The 15,226-nt window shown below is 40.0% G+C and overlaps 1 protein-coding gene across 3 annotated transcripts in view; it reads left to right on the forward strand.

Moving 5' to 3' along the window:
• Positions 1-251: 251 nt before the first annotated feature.
• Positions 252-15,226, forward strand: part of LOC124131270 (probable nuclear hormone receptor HR3) — a 56,258-nt gene continuing 41,283 nt past the window's right edge. For 2 of the 3 annotated variants that reach the window (XM_048395214.1, XM_048395215.1), the window contains exons 1-2: positions 252-391; positions 10,621-10,743. In XM_048395214.1, coding sequence (XP_048251171.1) covers positions 373-391; positions 10,621-10,743 — 142 coding nt within the window. In that variant the 5' untranslated portion in view covers positions 252-372. The remainder of the gene's footprint in view (positions 392-10,620; positions 10,744-15,226) is intronic. The other variant, XM_048395216.1, reaches the window with a different exon arrangement.

Here is a 15,226-nt window from a genome sequence, read left to right on the forward strand (position 1 = left end):
CGCTGATCGCGCCCCCTAGCGAGTAAGACCTTAAAAGTAGGTCGGGCAACCCTGTGTTCTTACGCATATTTGACCTAATATAGTGCGTGGTATTTTCTTCACGACAACACTTTAATCAGCTACTGTGTATGAAAAGAATATCTCATGTACCACGTATTGATTATGTCCGATGTCGTTTCATGTTTTTAAGCGTTGTCATCCCCGAAACAAAAGATAAGCGTATGTACTTTTCGCTGTTGGAGTGAAGCGGTCTCCCAGCTAACAAGTAGTGCGAGTTATTTTTATCTTCAACCTGATGTTGGTGTTTTGACTCTAAATATTCCTTTAGTACGGGGAGATTCAAGAAAAATTTACGAATGCTGAGTTAAAAGAATGTCAACTAATATGAAAGGTAAGTTCTTTAAGCGATCGCCTAGATATTTGCAACTTTAGAAAGTCAACAAGTTGTCGTTTAGTCTGCCTACGTGTTGGGGAAAATGGCGCTAAAATGCATGCGATATTTCGAGCCACCGGCCAGTTTGCATTGCATTTTGACGACAACAGAGCAGTGCTTTTACGATGACAATATTGCGTATATCTCGAAGAATGACCACTGTTTGCAGATTTCATACATGCTGGTCCATATTGAGAATCAATCGGATTTATTTGCCTCAAAACGAGGAACTTGTGTCTTTAGCTCGGCAGTGGTTGTAGTATTTTTGACACACCCCCAATTCGCAACAAACGGCAAAATGAACGGCTCAAATATGACATTTATTCTGACGCTTATGTATTGAATCAGTCTTCAACATAAACCGCAGTTGTGTCCGTAACTTTCCAGCTCTTCACAGCACCCCTATACAGCTACATAATCTCTCACCTCGCTTTATTTACATAGATAGAAGTGGGGGTTTGAACTTTGATTTCAACCTCACTGGGCGATACCAAATTCATTCAAGGGGGAGGATGGATTGTGTTCATATCGGTTAGGCAGATTTCTTATGACATGTAAGGGTTGCTGTACATTTAGTCATATATTTGTTGCGAGTACAGGTTTCTACTAGGTGATCTGTCTATCTACGTTTGTGGAGATTAAACATGTGGTCGTCAGATAGTGGAGATACCACAAGCAATGAGGCAGCAGTCACGTGACCAGATAAGCCCTATAGTCTGTTTCAACAAATGAGGAATTGTGTTATAGGTCTGGAAACTTGTCACTTCTATAAATATATTGCTTAATACTGCAGATATTTTTGACAAAATTTGAAGTATGTTTCTGTTATTAATGAGTAGGATATGTAATCCAAGCATATGGCACATTGATTCATATTTCATTACAGAAACTGGTATTTAAATTTTGTGATATTATTACAACATTTGAAATAGACAGCTGGGGTTGCAGTTTTTCATCAACAGCTCTTTTTGATGTACCGTGCGAAACATTTAAATTGTTTGAGAATTAAACAATTGTGGATCATAATCATTCAGAATTATAATCGAAGATGATATATCAAATCTACTGGTATTTTTTTTAAAGATAAGTTTGAAAGATGGAAGTAATTCGAAAAATTATTACAATTACTTGCCATGCTTATAAGAAAAAAACCATGGGAAAGTGATGTCCGGTTTAAAGCTGTACTCTTATTTATTGTAAGGTGTAGATCTCTGATAATGGGGTTTTAAATAGCCTGTCATAGTAAACACACCTGCCATGTTTGTGTAGTGTATGTGCCCTTACTAAATCTAGGTGTGCTTGTAATGGAATATTTTGAACACTTGTGACTGCAACAAAGAGATGTAGGAATGCAGTTTCTGAAACCATGGATGATGTACGATTCATATCCTGATAGAGGACTTTTACTTCACAAGTTCTTTTTTTATGCAAGTGAATCATTACCCTTTTTAAATTTCAGACACTGAAGGTGGGATATTATAGGGCAGAAACATGTAGACTAGAGGGCAATATGAATGTGATACTATTTATAACCAACCGGTAAATCCTAGAGACTCTGTGTAAGCTGGTTGTTGAACAGTTACTGTTATTCTTAAAATGTTTACACTTACATGTATATAACCCGTAAGGTAATTTGTCTTATGTGTCTATACTGTATGCAGTATTGTTACGCCACTCAGTGCTGCAGATTGACAGGGGGACATTTAGTATAAAGTAACTGAACCACTTAGGAGACAAGCAATACATACTGGGTACCTGTTAGGCCTGGGAATTTCCATTAAGAGACAAGCATAGGTTACTGGGTACCCGTTGTGCCTGGAAATCCCGATTATGGGACAAGCATAGGGTACTGGAGACCTGTTATGCCTGGGAATCCCCATTGTGCCTGGAAATCCCCATTAATAGACAAGCATAGGGTACTGGGTACCTGTTATGCCTGGGAATCCCCATTAAGAGATAAGCATAGGGTACTGGAGACCTGTTATGCCTGGGAATCCCCATTAAGAGACAAGCATAGGGTACTGGATACCTGTTGTGCCTGGAAATCCCGATTAAGAGACAAGCATAGGGTACTGGAGACCTGTTATGCCTGGGAATCCCCATTAAGAGACAAGCATAGGGTACTGGGTACCTGTTGTGCCTGGAAATCCCCATTAATAGAAAAAGAGAGGGTACTGGAGACCTGTTATGCCTGGGAAACCACATTAAGAGACAAGCATAGGGTGCTGGAGACATGTTATGCCTGGGAATCCCCATTAAGAGACAAGCATAGGGTACTGGGGACCTGTTATGCCTCGGAATACCCATTAAGAGACAAGCATAGGGTACTGGAGACCTGTTATGCCTCGGAATACCCATTGGAATATCGTGGGTTCAAATCCTGGTTCGCTCCAATTATGTTTCTAGGTTTGTCAGCACCATACTCATGCCCGTGGGTTTCACCAAAGTGGTAAACACCTGAGACCTGCAACACTTCGGGCTTTCCTACCACATCAAGCTGACACGCCGTGATATAACTGGATGAACGTTCAAAGCGACGTTCAACCCAACTCACTCGTGTGGTACACATATGTCAGTGACATTCTCACTACTGGGGCTACAGAAAAGTCGGCCAATGTGCGCTGTAGGATTTACAGCACACTTCTACATCTCTGATTGGCTGCAAATCATGAAATATTTTGAAAATGTACAATCCAATCTCTTCCTTAATCGATTACGTGACAATATGTATTCTTTTTTTCATCATGATCAAATGTTAAATAAGGATTCCAGATTAAATAAAAAAACAGTTGTTAGTTTCCCACAAGTGTTTTAGTGCTGGGTACCCACACCCATATTACCCGACCCTACCCGCTGCTGGTGTCAAGAGATAGGTACACAATATCCGATTGGGAATAGTTTGACAGTAGCCCTGGCAAAATGCATTTAGATACACGTATACAACAATGTGGTCATGCATATGAAGTTGACTGAAGTTTTATCTTTGTTCAGACATTTAAGTCAGAAGGAATGCATTCATAGTCATGAAGAAATGTGAACATTATTGTCCCATCTCGTGTGTCGTCCCATCTCGTGTGTCGTCCCACTGCTAATATACGGGACGTCTAGTGGTAGAGTGTCTGCCCATAGAGCGGAAAGTTAGTGGTTCATGTCATGGTGCTTGTTGTTGCCCTGACCGGCACTCTACATTAAGGGACACAAGGTACTTGTTGTTGCCCTGACTGGCACTCTACATTAAGGGGCACAAGGTACTTGTTGTTGCCCTGACTGGCACTCTACATTAAGGGACACAAGGTACTTGTTGTTGCCCTGACTGGCACTCTACATTAAGGGACACAAGGTACTTGTTGTTGCCCTGACTGGCACTCTACATTAGGGGCACAAGGTACTTGTTGTTGCCCTGACTGGCACTCTACATTAAGGGGCACAAGGTACTTGGAGTCAGTATACTGAGTGGGGTATTTATGTTAAACTGTGGCATGGTATCACTGTGTGAAAGCCCTATAAAATTGGTATTAGTTCAGACTAGTACAAGCAAGCTCTCACCCAATACGGCAGCATATATATTAATACGCTGAATGGCGCCTCCGTGGTCTAGTGGTAGAGCGTCCGCCTGGAGAGCGGAAGGTCCACAGATGCGTCATAGCAAAAGACTTTAGAAGATGGCACTTGTTGTTACCCTGCCTGGCACTTGGCATTAAGGGGCTAAAACAAGGACTGTTCGGCTCAGCGTATGGTGTGTCTAAGTGGGGAATTCATGTTAAACTGTGGCATGGTATCTCAGTGGGCTAGGAATATGAAACCAGCTTTAGTCCGGACTAAACACACTCACTCACACTCTGTCTCGCTGTGAGTACAAGGTTAAATCCCAGTTTAAAGTTAATGATTATTTCCACGTGAGCAGCATCATGTGTCATGAAGTAGCATTAATGTATATCATATGTCATGAAGTAGCATTAATGTATATCATATGTCATGAAGTAGCATAACTGTATATCATATGTCATGAAGTAGCATTAGTGTATATCATATGTCATGAAGTAGCATTAATGTATATCATATGTCATGAAGTAGCATTAATGTATATCATATGTCATGAAGTAGCATAAATGTATATCATATGTCATGAAGTAGCATTAGTGTATATCATATGTCATGAAGTAGCATAAATGTATATCATATGTCATGAAGTAGCATAAATGTATATCATGTCATGAAGTAGCATTAATGTATATCATATGTCATGAAGTAGCATTAATATATATCATATGTCATGAAGTAGCATTAATGTATATCATATGTCATGAAGTAGCATTAATGTATATCATATGTCATGAAGTAGCATTAATGTATATCATATGTCATGAAGTAGCATTAATATATATCATATGTCATGAAGTAGCATTAATGTATATCATGTCATGAAGTAGCATTAATATATATCATATGTCATGAAGTAGCATTCTGTATGTCATATTTCATGATAGCAACAGAGAAAAATGGTGTAAAAACAAGATCATATTGAAAAATTCTTTTTAGTTCTTTATTCAAATTGAGACTATGGCTTGAATTTAATTTGTTTTTTTAAATGACAAGTTACCATGGTTACTTGTTTTTATATTTCTCTTGATGATAATGTTCCAACAGTCGATGCATAGGAAAGGAAGACCCTCTGTGATTCCGGGTTAGAATTGGTCTCTATCAACCTCTGCTGGTAGAGGCGACTTAATGGATTGGGTCTGTGATTTGTCATGATATCAATCACTGGATTGTTTGGGCCAGACTCCATTATTTACAGGCTTCCTTCACATAGCAGGAATATTGCTGAGTGCAGAATTAAACAAGAAACAAACACAGAGGCAAGAAGATCTCAAATCTGTAGCCCATAACAATGGAAACCCGGAGTGGATTCCTGGTAAGAACAGAGATCCCCAGCAACCTATGCTTCTTGTAAGCAGCAGCGATAGAAATTGTCACTAGTCCTTGCCAAGCTGCTTAATAGTTAAGGTATGATAAGGACTTGTAGAAATTTGCCTTTTTGAGGGTTTTGCTGTATGGTATCATTGTGAGGACTAGTGGACTAAAAATGTTAGTTTCTATCGCTGAAGAGATGACCAAATTGATTCGATAGTCAGGCCCACCCCACCCGATCCATTAAAAATCCTCATGCGACAAGCTGGGGACCACTTCTGGAATCTCCATCAGGGAAATTCACAGAAAAACGTGAAGATGCGGGGGAGAATAGGTCAGGAGTCCGAAGTCTTTGACCCAAGTGTGCTTAGACCTTTGTCATGCCCAGTTCATTCCTCAGGATGTTCTCAGCTCCCTCTAAGAGATGTCTTCTGTATTCTCTATGTGACTTGTGAGTCGTCAATAATCCATAATTATCGGATTATGACATACTCGGGCTGCGATGGGTAACTCGGGTCGGGTGGGTCCTGAGTAGGACTCGCATACCCACAGGACTATTCAGACCCATGGTTAGTCACGTGATCTTTGTGTAATGACACAATTAAAACTCTTTGGTTACACTATAAGTCACTAATGGTCCCATTTCTTTCTGACAATGCACCCATTCCTTCTGACTTTTATATGTTTGAATAAAGATAAAACTTCATGCAGTAAACTTCAGTGTATGCATGACCAGATCGTTTTACATGTGTATCTTATTACATTTTGCCAGGGCTACGGTCAAACTTTTCCAAATCGGACAGATTGTACCTATCTCTAAATATCTACACCGGGTACCCGGGTTGGGTCTGGTAATAGGGTGGTGGGTTCCTGGACTCGTCCCAGCCCTATAACATTCATGTATTTTATCATGTTGGTTGGTTTGTTGTTTTACGTCGCACTCAGCAATATTTCAGCTATATGACGACATTCTGTAAATAATCGAGTCTGCACCAGAAAATCCAGTGATTGATATCATGAGCATTGATCCAGGCAATTGGGATCGAAGACATGTTTCAACCAAGTCTGTGATCCGTCAAGCATGGTCGGCTTTTCGACAAGCATGGGTTGCTGAAGACCTATTCTACCCCGGATCTTCACGGGTCTGTATTTTATAAAAAAAAAAAATGTCTTTAGTGACAATAGCTGAAGGTCTTCCTTGTCTTGGCATATGTTTGAGGCCCTCTCTTCCCCTTTTTGAACTCTTCTGTCAACTTTTAGCAACAGGAAGGAGCACCATGCCCTAAAGTTGACACCACGACTGTCTTGTTGGGTTTTAGATTATCTCGAACTCTAGACTAGTAGGGCTATTTTCACTATTGCGATTGTTTGGCAATAGTAGCCAGCACTATTGAAATAGTGTTGCGATTGTTGTCAACTACCGTGGTAGTTTTGTGAAGGTAGTAACCCAGCTTACAGGCTTGAGTAATTAAGTCATCAATGTTATAGAAATCAATAAAGTATTGTCGACAATGTCAAGTTTGACCATTGTCCTCCCTGGCGCTTCTCAATGTAACTAAGGTGTCATCCTTGCTGATCAAGAAACTGCAGGTTTGAAATTAGACTGTCAAAAAACTTTCTTACCATTGTTTGTTATATTTATAACTAATTGCGAATATAGAAAATGTCAATTATTATGCATACTATCAAAAATACTATTAGCGGTTTTACATTCCTATCGATATAGTGCAGTCGATAGTTCGATATATCGTTACACTCCTAAAAAGTAACTTCCTCTGGTGCGCGTCACAAAGTCGCGTAACCATAGGTAACAAATATCATCAGCGTAAGAAATTGGCACTAGTCCTATAGTCCTGCCAAGCTGCCCAATAGTTAAGGCAGTGTTAGAAATTGGCACTGGTCCTGTAGTCTTTGCCAAACTGCCCAATAGTTGAGGTATCATAAGGACTAGTAGAAATCTGTCCTTTTTAAGGGTTTTGCGATATGTTATTATAAGGACCAGTGGGCTAAAACTGTTAGTTTCTATCATGTTTTTACCAAGAAACCTGTTCTATTATTTCTTAATATGGACAGAAAATTGATTGAAGCTAGGTGTGTCTGATAGTCCTCAAGCGGTAGAAATCACTTCCTGAATTCTCATCCGTATGAAATCAAAGTGAGGATGTTTTATCCACTGCGTGCAAACGAGCGTCACTGGTTACATCGAGTGTGTTGCACGGTGTTGTAGAACTCAGTTTAAGTTGAAGGTATTGATTTATTATCATGGTTAATTAATCCTGCAGAGAAAAAAAAATTAATTAGTTTCAATGGGATCAATTAGAGAGACAAGACACCTTATAATGAAGGTGTGTTGCCTTATAGCGAGGTTGTATTGATATGGAATTAACAAGAAAGAGACAAAAGTCTTTTGGATATTTTAATGAGATTTATCATCTTTGGCGTCATAAGGGATGTCATTGTTAATTGAGATATTGTTGTATTGGTATATTTATAATGTTGGTGCTGTATTGATACAAATTTATGACTATTGATACTAATTTGAAAATTCACTGCCTCAGAAATGTTTAGTTAATTACATCTATTAAGTTTACCTTGTGTGACGGGAATAACGAGGACGCAGAAAATTCAATTTAAAACATTTAATTGATCAGCTGAGTTAAAATTTAGAATTGAATTAATTAAATTCAGGGCTACATAGGTCTAAGTATTTGATACCATACACATGAAAAGGAATAATTATACTTTTTGGAGTTGTTATTGCAATGCTAAAAAATTCAATTCATGGCTACATGATATCCTTTTGTCTCTTTACCAAATTTTGAAAGAAATATCTAGGATGTCTTTGATGGCAGTCAGACCTAGAATTTAACAGATCTTGATATTCAGTCACCGATACAACTGTCCATGCCAAAACCTTATGAGGCTTCGACTGAATTTGGTTGTTCTAACACCACACTGAGCAATATTCCAGCTGTATGTCTGTAAATAATCCAGTCTGGACCAGACAATCCAGTGATTGATATCACACACACACCCCTCAATTGGGGTACAGACACAAGCAGTCTACCAAGTCTTGACCTCGGTCCACAAGATCCATTTAGTCGCTGCTTGTGGTTGATTAATTAATACCTTGGGCCACGGGTGGCCCAGTCATCTGAGGCGCCGTGTTTCGCTGTGCAGAGTTGCGTCCCTTGGGCACACCAGAAACCTATGATTGTGGGTTCAAATCCCAGTTCACCCTGATTATGTTTCTAGGTTTTTCAGAACCGTACCCGTGCTCGTGGGTTTCATTGAAGTGGTAAACGTCTGAGACCTGCATCACTTCGGGCTTTCCTCCCACATTAAGCTGACACACCATGATATAACTGGAATAATGTTACAAACTGTTACTCACTAAATTAATACCTCTGAAATAAAGAAAAATGGATCTGTATAACAAATCTTAATTTTGAACACAATAAGCCTATCACCTATTTTTCCCCATTGTGTACTAAGAGCACCTAGTTTGGATGTCTAAATGATCCCAGGTTGGTTGTCCAACACATACTGCACGGCCTTGTCATCAGTGAAATATCAGTCACTGTGCCCTGGGCTGAGTGATTAGGACACACACTGACTTAGTATCAGAGTTCTCCCATTTTGTTTTGCCTGGAACCTTTTCATCGGAAATGAGTTTTTTGTATAACATGATATATTCATTGTACTACATTTTCTCCAATACATCCCCCCAACCCACCTCAATCTTTACTTTAATTGGGATTTTCTTCTTCTTTTTGAACTGGGATTTTTTGATGTCGTTATCGCTGGTTCTTTACATGCAATTTTTGTCTCTAAAAGGAGAAGCATAAATGTTTTTAGGCACCTCGACACATTTTTTTCAGAACATCAAGCATATCCTGTGGACAGTCATTGTTGTAAATTTACCTCAAGGCCCAATCAGTGTTTGAATGAGTGAGTGAGTTGGGTTAAATGCCGCTTTTAACAGTATATCCAGTTATATCACGGCGTGTCAGCCTCCTAGTGTTTGAAATAAAAGAATATCCAGGCTGCTGTGAGGTCCCACAGCTTCTTGTGACAGATAACTCAAGGCCGTGAGGAATATGCAAATTTGAAACTTGTGTCCGATACGAAATCTACCTGCTACAAGCAGGCACTCACTTTGAACACTGGCCCAATTTTTTACATACATGTATACCGTCAGCAGTAGCAACTTCTTTGTTTTTGTTTTGTTTGTTGTTTTACACCACATTCAGCAATATTCCAGCTATAAGACGGCGGTCTGTAAATAATCGTGTCTGGACCAGATGATCCAGTGATTGACATCATGAGCATCAATCCACACAATTGGGATCGATGACATGCATCAACCAAGTCTACAAGTCTGACCACCCGATCAGATTTAGCAGGTCCCTTAAAAATGGCAAATTTTTACTATTCCTCATGATATCTTAACTATTTGACAGTTTGGCGAGGACTACATGACTAGTGCCAATTTCTAATGCTGTCTATCTGACACAAAACTACTATCAAAGACTTCTTTTGCCCAGATTAAAAAACTTAGGTTCCTGCGAATGTCAACATTGGTTAACTATTGTACTATGAGTGTTTAACAGTTCCAGTGTGCCTTTCTTTTGTCCGCAGGTATGACGACACTGCTGAGATCATCAGTACCATGATACTGTTTGGCACAAAACTGCTTTTAATGTTTTTCTGTTGCCCAGATTAAAAAGTAGTTAGATAAGACTTCTGTTTACCAAGTCCAGTATGACTTTTTGTCCCCAGATATTGAGACGATACTGACATTATCAATACCATTACTCGGTTCCAAGGTGAAATTTCATGAAAATGTGAAGCTTTTGGTGTTGATATGCCAAATACCTCCATTAGCAATACACGGATACTGTGTCACTGTGACATAAAACTGCTTTTAAGACCTTTATATATTGCCCAGATTAATAGTTAGCTTACTGTGCTCGTTAAAATTGATTACCCATTGTAAAACTAGTGTTTAACAATTCAAATGTGACCTTTTTGTGCTCTGATATTGAGACGATAGTGACACTATCAATACCGTTACTCTATTCCAAGTTAAATTTCATGAAAACATGAAGCTTTTGGTGTTGATATGCCAAATACCTCCATTAGCAATACACAATACTGTGTGCCATTACTGCTTTTAAAGACTTATATTGCCCAGATTAAAAGCGTTTTCTGTGAATGTTCACATTGGTTAATGCTTGTGTTTACCCATTCCAATGTTCCTTTTTTGCCCCCAGATATCGAGACAATACCGACTACAGTCCCAGAAGGCACCCCATTACCCATTGAAGCACAGTCAGTCGAAAACTTTGGTTCCTGGGTTCCCACTCCAAGTAAATCATCATCGTCAGGCCGATTTGGTAAGGGATGTTTATCAACTCTTATTGTAGGGAAGAGAATTAAAATCATATTACTTATTCTAGGTCCGTTTTTGTAAGTCCAACAATCGCTTAACGTTTCATTTGACCTTGAGATTCCTGGTACTTTGACCTTGACCTTGACACTTGACCTTGCCCCTTCTGTTGTTGGAAAAAGGGGTCCTTATGTTTTGCTGCTGTAGTATTTTAAAGTAGGGTCCCTATCAATCTGTAACTTTCATATATAGTCTTAACATTGAGATCATGACAAGGCCAGCTTGTGTTCCAACAATCGCTTAACTGAAGATCTGACCTTGAGATTCCTGGTACATTGACCTTGACATGCCTGTCACCCTGACCTTGACCTTGTCCCTTTGTTTTTGGAAAAAGAGGTCCTTGAAGTATTTTAAAGTAGGGACGCTCTGAATCTTTAGCTTTTTACATTGAGACCATGACAAGGACATCTAGTCTTCCATTCTTAGGGGGCACGGGTGGCCCAGTCGTCTAAGGCGCCGTGATTAGCTGTGCAGAGTTGCGTCCCTTGGGCACGCCAGAAACCCATGATCGTGGGTTCGAATCTCGGTTTGCCCCAATTATGTTTCTAGGTTTGTCAGCATCACTTCAGGCTTTCCTCCCACATTAAGCTGACACGCCGTGATATAACTGGAATACTGTTAAAAGCGGCGTTTAACCCAACTCACTCACTCACTCACATTCCATTCTTCAATTTGTATGATTTTGGAAATGTTAGGGAAGATATGTCCATTCCTTCACCAGTCCCCAGTGGGGTTTTCTTGGAAGAATATACCTAAAACTTGTCGTGAGGGTCGAGTAAGAGGATTGGGCAGTCATTGTTGTGACTTGGCTTGAGTGTGACCCATTTCCCCTGACAGTGTGGATCGTATGTCTTGTTTATCACTGGTTTGTCCTAGCTCTGACAGGATTGCTTATGTTGTGATGGTAGAGCTGGACTCGCTAACCGGGGTTAAAACAACATTCAGTCTCCGTTCGACTCGAAACCGTTTGATTGATCTCTGAAATGTCGTTGTATTTGACAGATACTTGAATTGTTTTGGGGAGGAACTCCCTCTTTATCTCCAAAGGCGTCATTTTGGTAAACTTACACAAACCCCTGGATCCATTCCTGTGGTTCTCGCAATCTCAAATTACCTGCTCTTCATTTCCATTAACATTTTACTGACCAATCAAACATTGAGATAGGGAAAAGGCAATGGGTAAGGGAGGTAACTCGTATTGCCTAGAAACCGAAGCCACAGCCAGTTTAATGGACATGAAGACATCCTTTTCATGAAAAATAAAGATTTTTGAAGGCTTTATTTGGTGAGTCAGGCAGTTCTTTAATGATGAATTTCTCACAATCAGCTGGCCGCCAACATTGAGGCATTGAGGCTGGTGTGTAGCTGGAGGCTGATTGGTCCTGAGTAGCCTAACAAATCAAACTGGCCAATGAAAATCAAGGACAGGTAATTTGGGATCGCAGGAACCATGGAACTAGTTTTTTTTGTAGGTTTACCAAAATGCAAACCCTTGAGATATAGAGGAAGTGTTGAAAATTTGAGTTGAAGAGGCTGGAAAGATGACCTCTTGTTTCAGAAGGCATAACATATAAACAAATCACATGGTTTGACAGATTGGATCCACTTGGCAAATGTTGGTAAATTACTAAATAGCGCTAATCAGGACAAGGATCAAATCGAAATGTCTTACTGACCAGCGGATAAAATGAAAAGTCGGTCTCCTAATTTTGTTTACCAGGCCTCCTTGGGGATTCCGGGTTAGAATAAGTTCCACGCAATCTATGCTTTGTGGCATATGACCTGTTTTAATTGATAAGGTGGTCAGACATGGGGCCGAGATCTATTGCGTCGTTAAACAACTAACAAAACGTGTCATGCAGAATGCTCCGTTGATATCATTAAAAGTCCGCAAATTTTGACAATTATTTGCACCTACGTGATTATAGAAATTATTTGTTTCGCAGTTTCGTTTTTGCGAGTTGATTTTTACTGTTCCTTATGAATGTCTTCCTAAAATTCATTTGTTCAAAGATGAAGGTTTTCCTTCTGGAAGGTTTGTTGTGTCAAGGATCATTTTTGTGATACTGTATTCGACGTAATAAGCGCCCACGGCGATATTTGTTAATATATTGGCTAGTGAACAAACCCAATTAGCACCCCTTCCGATTGATCAATGTACACAAGACTTATTTATTTGCGTATAATACGCACTCATGTGTTATAAGCACCCTTAATCATGGGCAATTAAATTCTGGAAAAATATATCATCGGATATAAACATTTCAGGCTGTCAGCATAAACCACGAAATTGATCTTTTAACTCTGTTTTTTTTTCACCAAAATAATTGTTAATAAGAGCCCCCTATTTCTAATTTTGAGAGTGCCCTGGGCGCTTATTACGTCGAATATGGTATATGCTATTACAATGTACACATATAGATCATAAAGTCCAACTGAACCAAGGCTGTCTCGCAGTGCTTTTTTAAACAAAAACATTGTCATCCCCGTTTCTTGAACCAAAAGTCTGCGGTGGGGTAGCCTAGTGGTTAAAGTGTTCGCTTGTCACGCCACTGACCCAGGTTCAATTCCCCACATGGGTACAATATGTGAAGCCCATTTCTGGTGTTCCTCTCCATGCTATCCCTTGAATATTGCTAATAGCAGCGTAAATCCATACTCACTCACTCTTGAACCCAAAGTGCATTCTGCAAAACTTTTAGCAAAACTTACATCTGAACAAATAGGTTTCCTTCTTAGGTATTAGGTGGAACATTTATAATTATTTATTGAGGGTATGTATGATTTCTCTCAATGTTTCCCTAGCCATTTAATACACTCCAAAGCAAGTCCAGTGAGAAATATTTTCTCAATCAGACACATTTACCCTGTCTTTTCATAGAAGTATGGAAAATGTCCAAATAATATGTTCCACAAATCTCTCCCATCATTGTGCCATTGGTGTTAAAAACACTAGGGGCAAAGGGAATTTAAATTCTGGGCTGTTTGTAGATAAAGAGCCAATTACAGCCCTTAAATAGGTGCATGAGCAAAAATGTGCATAATTGTTTTTAAAGGATGTTAATTGTGGAGGCTAAGAATACTGAAGTCCAATAGGCTGCTGTGCTGTGCGTTATTGTCAGAGCTCCCATTGCACACAGGACTGGCCGGCCCGTAAAACAATGGTTGCCGATTCCTCGGGTCTGCACAGTGACCATTCACCATTGGCATTGATTACTCATCAGCGTTGTCAGTCACACGAAATTACTACATTGATTCCAGTCCCGGGGAGAAGGAAGCATGCTGGCGTGGCGTTAGGCAGGAGGCACGCTATGACTGTACTCATCATTCACGTTCTGGCACTACTGTTTGGACCTCTGTAGGGAGGAGCTGTTGGGGTTCTCGGGGCCGCTTTTGGGGTCTCGGAGCCGCCGTTGGGGTCTAGGGTCTGCTGTTGGGGTGTCAGGGCCGCTGTTGGGGTGTCAGGGCATCTGCTTGGTTCCCTGTGAACTTGTTTGGGTCCCTGTAGACTGTTGTGTTGGTCCCTGTAGACTGTTGTTTTGGTCCCTGTAGACTGTTGTTTTGGTCTCTGTAGACTGTTGTTTTGGCCTCTGTAGTTTTGGTCTCTGTAGACTGTTGTTTTGGTCTCTGTAGACTGTTTAGACTAATTAATGAGTGATTTTGGTAATTTGTTGCAAATTAGGTGTGCCTGAGTCGGAGTGCAAGACCGTCGGATTAACAGGTCTAAACAGCAGAAACAGGAGAAAGCCGATTGTCAGATTAATGAGACTTGACTGTATATTTGTCATTAATGTACCACTTTCTCTAGTCACGATATGGTTGAAATATGTGACGTTAAGTTTTAACTCACTCACCCAGTCTAGATCAAACTAGACAGCATGAGCAATGATCCATCAGGGTCCAGTGCCACCCAGGTCACACAAGAGACAACACTGGACCTGGATCTCCCCTGCAGGTCCCAGGACCAAATGTTGATCAGGGATAGAAATGCCCACAGGATCCATCTTCAACATTGGTGAAGGACATGCCATCATGAACTAGTTTTCTGTCTTTCATTAAAATTAAGGGGCGGTCGGGTAGCCTAGTGGTTAAAGCGTTCGCTCGTCATCCGAACACCCAGGTTCGAATCCCGATATGGGTACAATGTGTGAAGCCCATTTCTGGTGTCCCCTGCCATGATATTGCTGGAATATTGCTAAAAGCGGCGTAAAACCATACTCACTCATTAAAATTTGAAAATATCGTTTTCAGTTTTGGAATCCAAGGATTATTTTGTGAAAATACTACGGCTGGCTAAAAAAGATTGATAAATGAAATTATCGTCAATGAGAAGAAATATTAACGATTATCAATATGAAATAGTTGTAATCAATAATAACTTACATAAACTAACGTGATGAAATAAAGTTAAGATTTACTGAAATAGACTT

This window comes from Haliotis rufescens, unplaced genomic scaffold (genome assembly GCF_023055435.1).
Source record: "Haliotis rufescens isolate VD_foot unplaced genomic scaffold, xgHalRufe1.0.p SCAF_14, whole genome shotgun sequence".
Lineage (NCBI taxonomy): Eukaryota > Metazoa > Mollusca > Gastropoda > Lepetellida > Haliotidae > Haliotis > Haliotis rufescens.